Source organism: Nestor notabilis, unplaced genomic scaffold (assembly GCF_000696875.1).
Source record: "Nestor notabilis isolate BGI_N333 unplaced genomic scaffold, ASM69687v1 scaffold8083, whole genome shotgun sequence".
Taxonomy (NCBI): domain Eukaryota; kingdom Metazoa; phylum Chordata; class Aves; order Psittaciformes; family Psittacidae; genus Nestor; species Nestor notabilis.
Genome location: NW_009920539.1, coordinates 1 through 6,939, shown reverse-complemented (window position 1 = coordinate 6,939; position 6,939 = coordinate 1). Strand labels below are relative to the sequence as shown.

The window sequence follows — 6,939 nt, the reverse complement described above, 5'->3', positions numbered from 1 at the left end:
ATGTCTGGTCAGCTCGGGGCCTGACTACCCTGAGCCCTCAGCATTCCTTCTCTTTGGAAAGAACCATGTACCAGACTGGGTTTTCTTCTTTGCAGGAAAGCAGTGTAGACACTGCTTTGTGCATCCAGCTGTGGACTTACAGCCATCCAGAGTTGTGCCCCAGTTCTGAGCTGAGAGGCTGAATTGCTGCACAAAGCCTTAACATTGTTCAGGTAAAACTGTCAAGGCTTTCCTGCCAGCTCTTGGCCCAAAAAGCTTTGCCAAGCAGCTCTTCCTGGCTCCTCTGTCACAGGACAGAGGCTGAGATCAGAACACAAGCAAGGCAAGGCAGGATTGTCAAAGGGGGCCTTTGCTCTGATAGGATTCACGTGCCTGTTCTGAACAGTGTGTTTTCACCCACCGGAGCAGAGAACGCCAGGTTCTGGAATTTTTGCCTCCCATGGGGTGAGAGTGATGGTTAGAATAAACTTTAAAAAGTTGAAATCTCTGCAACTACCTTGCAGCACACAGGGAGTCTTTAGGAATACTTTTATTTTTGACACAAAGCAGACATTCGGGGGGGTTGGTTGGTTTGGTATTTTGGTGGTGTTGCTCTTACCTACACAAAGATTTCTCCTGTGTGAGTGAAGCCTGCATTAGCCTCGTTGTCTTGAGTTCCTAAGTGCAGTGGCATCAAACAGCTCCCAGAACTAAGTCACAGACTTTCTCTGGGAGGAGAAAAGAAACCTCAAGCCAAGCCAAGGCAGGCGGGGAACAGCTGATGCCGTAGCCTCTGCCCCAGCCCGACGCCCCCGCCCTTAGCCTCTGCTCCAGCCAGAGCCCATGTGTCATCAGGATGGCAGCAGCCTGCTTGAGACCTTTATTCCTCAGCAGCTGTGAAGAAAGAAATGTACCCCCTACCCCAGCGTCTGATCGGTTGTGTCAATCTGCAGTGGGATCCTCTACTGTTCCTACCACCATTTTGACATCTGCAGATTCAACAGAGGAAGTGATTACAAGTGTAATGCTCTGCTAACGTGCTGACTTCCTTTTCAACAGCTAGCAAAAGTGTAATTTTAAGGGAGAGGCTACTTCAGGTAAAAGTGTTCCCAATGTTACAGTCCTTACAGTTTTGTGGTTATGTTACTGCTTCACCACAGCCACTTGTATCCTTACTCCTTCTCCAATCCTCTCCTAACAGGATTTTGTCCTGCCAGGACCGTGCACAACCTCAACTAAACTTTTTGGCTACTTTACTATTAGAGACAGCTGATTCTTTTCACCTTGGATTCAAACACAGAAGCCTTGAAAAAGCAAGCACAGAACCACCACTGGTTCTCTCTGTTCAAAGATCTTTTGCTTTGCTATTAAATACTGACCACTGTATATACAGTGAGGTAAAGGAACAAAGCATATTACAAGAGATCACCAACTGTATCATACATTTAATAAATGAACCGGGATCCATACACCAAAACAGAACATTGTTTACAGAATGAAGTGGAAAGTAAAAACACTACCTCTCTTGCTAAGATCTTTTTTTAACCTACAGTATAGCAAGTTATACAATATATTTATAGGTTACTTCCAAAATGTTTTAAACATCTAAAGTTTGCATTCCCTTGCATTAAAAAATTACATATTAATTACTCTGGAAAGTTTCTGAACTCTGTTTAGCAGCAAATCTCCTTTCTTGATGGTTTCTTGGTACTGCCAATTCTTGCTATCCGGCCTAGGAATTGTGAGGGAGGAAAAAAAATGGTTTAGAAATGAGAACATGTTTTACACAAACCATTTACATTTCTATAGTAAGTGTCATCAAATGTCTAGAATTCAACTGGACTGTCAGGAACTGTCAGCATACCTGTTCGTTTCTACAATCTCATTGACTTTGTCTATTTTGCAGTGTAATCGCCCTGCTGCAATGAATCTTGAAAGCTCCCTAGGTAAAGAAAAGAAAAACCAAGTTGGTTAAATGATGTTTCAGCAAGGACTCGCAGACCCAGCAGCACTGAACCCGCTGTTACAGAACAGCAGTGTCAACACGCTGTGTTTCTGAGGCAACAGCCTGTGTGTCTTTGTAAGGTATTGTCTTCTGCATTCTCCTCTTATTAAAGCTTGGACATTACACACAAGAATAATCATTCTAGTGAGCTGAATACAAAACATCTGAGTTCCTTCTTCTCAAGCCAAAGTGTCATAGTTGAGTTAGTGAAATTTATCACTTAGCTTAGCATCAGCTACTCTTCAAATGCAGTAAGACAAGTTACAACTAGTAATAAATCACTGGGAAGCATAAGAACTAGTATGACTTTAACACATTACCTTTGTACAGAAGGTATTTTGTTTCTCTCAGTATCTGAATACTTCAAGCAGTGTTCACATTTCTTCAACACTTTATGTTTCTACGAACTTCTCTATGAAGGAATGACTCTAGAGAAGGCATTTGAATCAAAGTATCCTCTACACAGAGTAAGTCAAATTTGCACTTCCCTTTAGTTCTCATCCTGATCTAAATCTGTTGGTTTTACACTAGAAAAGAGTTGCAAGTTGAGACTACAGAGTATGTTTGAAGTGAAAACATCAGATCCAGTCTATGTACCAGAAAGCAAGCAAAAGGAGATAAGGAGACTTGTACGGTATGTAAAACATGGGGATCCCCAAAGTTATTAGAGTTTTAGCATAGAGTGCACTTACTGAAACACAAGGACTGCTTAATTTTAGCCAGGCTCTTCCACAGAAACATAACTTGGCTTGGTCAGAATCAAAGCAGAACAAAGGTTTTATTCATAATGGGATCAGTATAAATAATTCAAAGGTGTAAAATGAGATCTTTATGAACTTAAAAAGCCAAATAACTTACTGATCTATGAATTCTACACTGACTCCAAATGCTTCTGCCATGTATCCTAATGTCAGTGACCGGTAGGACTCTAGGAGCTGGCTATAGGCATGAATTCTCATTTCCCGTACGTAGTATCGATAGTGAGGTGCAAAGAGCCAATCCTTTTTCATCTCTTGCTCTACAACAGCTGAAAAGAAAAAGAAAAGGAGTCAGTAATCTCTAAGAAATGTAAATTATCACTTATGGAGATAAACCACGTAACACCAGTTAATAAGTAACCAGCGTGGACGTAACTATATTGTGTTCTAGTGCACTTTAAGCACTCTACACCAAAGAGAATTAAGTTTGTATAATCTTTATCAGTCCTAGAACCAGAAGCAGTGATAACATGCAGACAATGCTGTGGCAAAGCTAGAGAGACCCTCTGTTAGCACAGAGGAGACCACCTCACTAAAGGCAAGTGCTGGGCTCTGCTGTCATGTGCTGGGAAACAAGCAGTCCCTGGTACGTAAGCACCTGAAGAAACGCTGGTACCCAAAGCTGTGTACAGAAGTAAGATTAACTTTCTGGTACTAACTCTTAAATTAATTACAAGGTTTCCAGGCACTGAAGTGACTTTTTCTCCCACCAGTTTTAGTTCTCAGCTAGTGGTAAGGCCAGCAATAGAAAAACGTTGCCCTTGGCTCCCAGTCTCATCAGTCCTCCACAAAATGAAAGGTTCTTTTTTGCTTTTCCTAAGTAAGTATCTTATTCTCTTGTATTCAAAATCTCACCAAAGGAAAATGAGCAGCCTGAGAACTGGCGAGAATCGGTATTCTGAAAAGCTTTCCTTCACTGACACCCTTTTACATACAAACCAGAGCCAAAAGCCAAAGGTAAGAACTGTGAAAACCTTGTTCTATGTGATTTCTTTAAGAGGTTGAGATTTCAGGGGCTTCAGTCTACAAGTCCTATAACTTCCTTCAAAGATAAAAACATTCAAAGCTTTCCCATCTGCGCTGGCTCTTCAGGCAGTGTTGCACAGCCATTTTCAAAACACTTTTCCACCTAATCAGATGTGACCTTTCATAAGGCTCAATGTATTCAAATTCTTCTTCGCTTGTTTGAGAAATCAAACAGCAGCAGATTTTAGGTCACTGTAAAATAAAGATAATCTCTTTTCTTTCCTGCATAAAGTAGTTCTAGTCCTAGACTGTATGATACACACCTGAAAGTTGTCTGTGAATCTGAAACAAGTAACTGAAGCACCTGAACTAGTGTTGTAGGCCAAAACAGAGCCTTACCTAATGACTGGAAAAAGGCTGAATAGCGGCATTCGTAGAGAGAAAAGAGATACTGCCGTACAGCTGGCAAACTGTGTAATGCCTCCAGAATCTCTGCTCCTTTGATAACCTGGAAGCAAACAAACATGTTTAAATACCATCACTTTCAGCCTGGAGATAAACAGATAAACTATAAACTGTGTTGTCACCTGCTTTCCTTACCTTCTCCCTGAGGTCAGGCCTGTCTAATGCAATCATGCTGACATAGACAGTGTATGTCACAAACGTTTTGTAATCCATCAGTTCATAGGATGTAAACGTTGAAACTGTGTCAAGGAAGAGCTCAGCCGCTTGTTTGAAATCTCTAATAGCTACACAGTAAAGGCCCTGGTACACTTTGAGACGGTTTCTCCTGTCCCAGTCTCCTCCTTCTTCTATTAGACTGAAGATAGAATAAAAAGAAATACTTATGTAAATGCATTATGTAAATACAGTAAATCAACTGATATCATGTGATTAGAGAAGGAATAACTTGTTTTCTGTTACAGCTTGCTGACACAGTCCAGGAGGCTTTGTGTGAGGAGTAGGAAAGTGGCTTCCTTGGGACAGCAGAGGCCGGATGCTTTTGCATGGAGCAAACTTCAACTGAAAGGAAAAGGTTACAGCCCCCTAAGTTGTGACAACAGTCTGTTGAGATGTGCAGGTAAATACTGTCAGCCTTGGCTGTGGCAATGTATTTCCACTGCCTTTGCTGCTAAAATCACAGCTGTCCAGCTAGCTGCACAGAAAATACTTGAAAGTTAATACGGTTTTAAGAACCATATTAACACAATTGATGTGGCTGTGAGCAGGGGCACAGGCAGAGACAAACTCTGCTGAGAAGGCAACACAAAAAATCATCGCCCAAGAAATATGGTAACTGGGAAGACCCCCTGTCCCTTCTGCCTTGGTGTCTGATGGCACCAGCAGAGACTGGCAACAGCAGCTTGCTCCAGGAACTGCTGAAATTCCAAACCCTGGGAACACAGGGACACTGAAGCTAGCAGTGGAAACGCAGGAGGGACAACTGCACTGTGCTGACAGTGGGCTCCTGCTTCCAGAGGAGAAGCTGGAACTTCATAGAGCCGGCTGGGGGGGAGCACTGGCAGCAGCTGGATTCAGCTGCCAATCGTACGAGCTAATCACATCCAAAGTTATTTGTCTTTTAAGAACAGAGAGGTGGGAGCAGGGGGTGAGCTACAGATTCAAATCAAGTCAGTTGCTAGAAAACAGATGACCTTAAAATATTAACCTTTCTTTTCCAGGAATAGGAAGTGCTGTGCTACCAGGTATCACCCACCCACCCCCCTGTGATTGTCTCACAACCAGTCTTAGTCATTTCTTGACAGCAAGGTATTTATCTTCCATTGCTTTTGTTCCAGTTTCTCAGTGCTTTAGTGCACCCAAACAACCCAAGTGGTACCTTTTTGCCTTCTCAATGTTCCGTGTGATGAGGTCGTTATCCATGTAAAACAAGCCAATCCTTAGGAGATAGAACACAATATCCAGACGATGTCCCAGCGCCACGGTTTTGTCGTAGGTCTTGCGGAAGGCAGTGAGAGCTCCCTCCTAACAAGACAGCATTTTCTACTGTAAAAATGTTAAAAGCACCTAGAATATTCACAAAATGTCTGTTGCAAGTTCATGTGTTGTCTTCTGCTGATAGTCCTGATGTTGTTAGTTGCCCACAGAACTTTAACATTGAATAATCTTAAAGAATCAAAGTTACATCGGGTTAAAAGAGCTCATACATCATTTAAATCTCTATGAAAATCTACTCTGTAACTTGAAATCAAGTTTTACCACGCAAATACCTTAGAAAAGTCTAGAGACCACAAGGGAAGTGGAAGAATAACATCTGCAAATGGAAAATGCTTTACTTGCAAATGATACTTAGTTTTTTTCCTAGATAATGTAAATTTCAGTAACACTCTCCTCTGTTCCCACCCATGTCTGAGTTGTGCCTTAGAGAAAACATACTCTAAGTCACCCAGTGCTCACTGGAACATGCCTGGCTAAGAGGATTTCGATGCAGTGGTTTTCATATGAGTCCATAAAGCCTCTGCGTGCACCAACCTTGTCCCCAATCCTGCACAGGTACTCAGCTTTGGCCATCATTGCATCTCGGATCTCGCTCTCCCCTAGGATCTTTTCTGCATCTTCTAATTCGTTGTCAAGACGTTTCAGTTCTTCTTCGTTGGCTTTCTTCATTTTGTTCAGCAGCTCCGTGTCCATCTGCCACTCCAGAGACTTGCAGAGTGCTTCATAATACGGAGCCATGTCTGAAAGAAAAGCAGGAACGCTTCTACTGCTGACTGCTGCAACAAGTGTGTGCGTGTTTCCAGAGCAGAGCACTGGAGGACAACGGGACTGATTCCCAATGCCAACTACCTGCTTTATGATCAGGTACCTATTAAATCCAGATGGCACAGCCAGTGTTTCTGCACTGTCACACTTCTTTTTGCTGATTCTCTTTTCTCACTGCCCTCTTCACACCCCTCCCATTCGCACTGCATAAAATCACAGAGGGGTTTGGGTTGGATGGTCCACGAAAGCTCATCTAGTCCAATCCCCTGCGATGAGCAGGGACATCTTCACCTAGATCTAGATCCAGCCTGGCCTTCGGTGTCTCCGGGGATGGGGCATCCACCCCCTCTCCTGCATCCTGTGCCAGTGTTTTACCACCCTCCTTGTAAAGAATTTCTTCCCCGCATCCAGCCCGAACCTCCCCTATTTTACTTCACACCCATCACCCCTCATCCTACCACAAAAAAGGCCTTTCCCCATCTTCCTTACAGGCCCCTTTTAAGCACT

The 6,939-nt window shown here is 42.9% G+C and overlaps 1 protein-coding gene across 1 annotated transcript; it reads right to left on the bottom strand.

The window, feature by feature from the left end:
- Positions 1-1,392: 1,392 nt before the first annotated feature.
- Positions 1,393-6,408, bottom strand: PSMD6 (proteasome (prosome, macropain) 26S subunit, non-ATPase, 6). Its single transcript, XM_010010710.1, has 7 exons — positions 6,202-6,408; positions 5,549-5,694; positions 4,309-4,528; positions 4,108-4,216; positions 2,843-3,011; positions 1,844-1,921; positions 1,393-1,711 (listed from the first exon to the last, which is right to left on the bottom strand). Exons 1-7 carry the CDS (start codon positions 6,403-6,405, stop codon positions 1,615-1,617), a joined length of 1,023 nt encoding a protein of 340 aa, XP_010009012.1. The 5' UTR covers positions 6,406-6,408; the 3' UTR covers positions 1,393-1,614.
- Between the last annotated feature and the right edge of the window lie 531 nt (positions 6,409-6,939).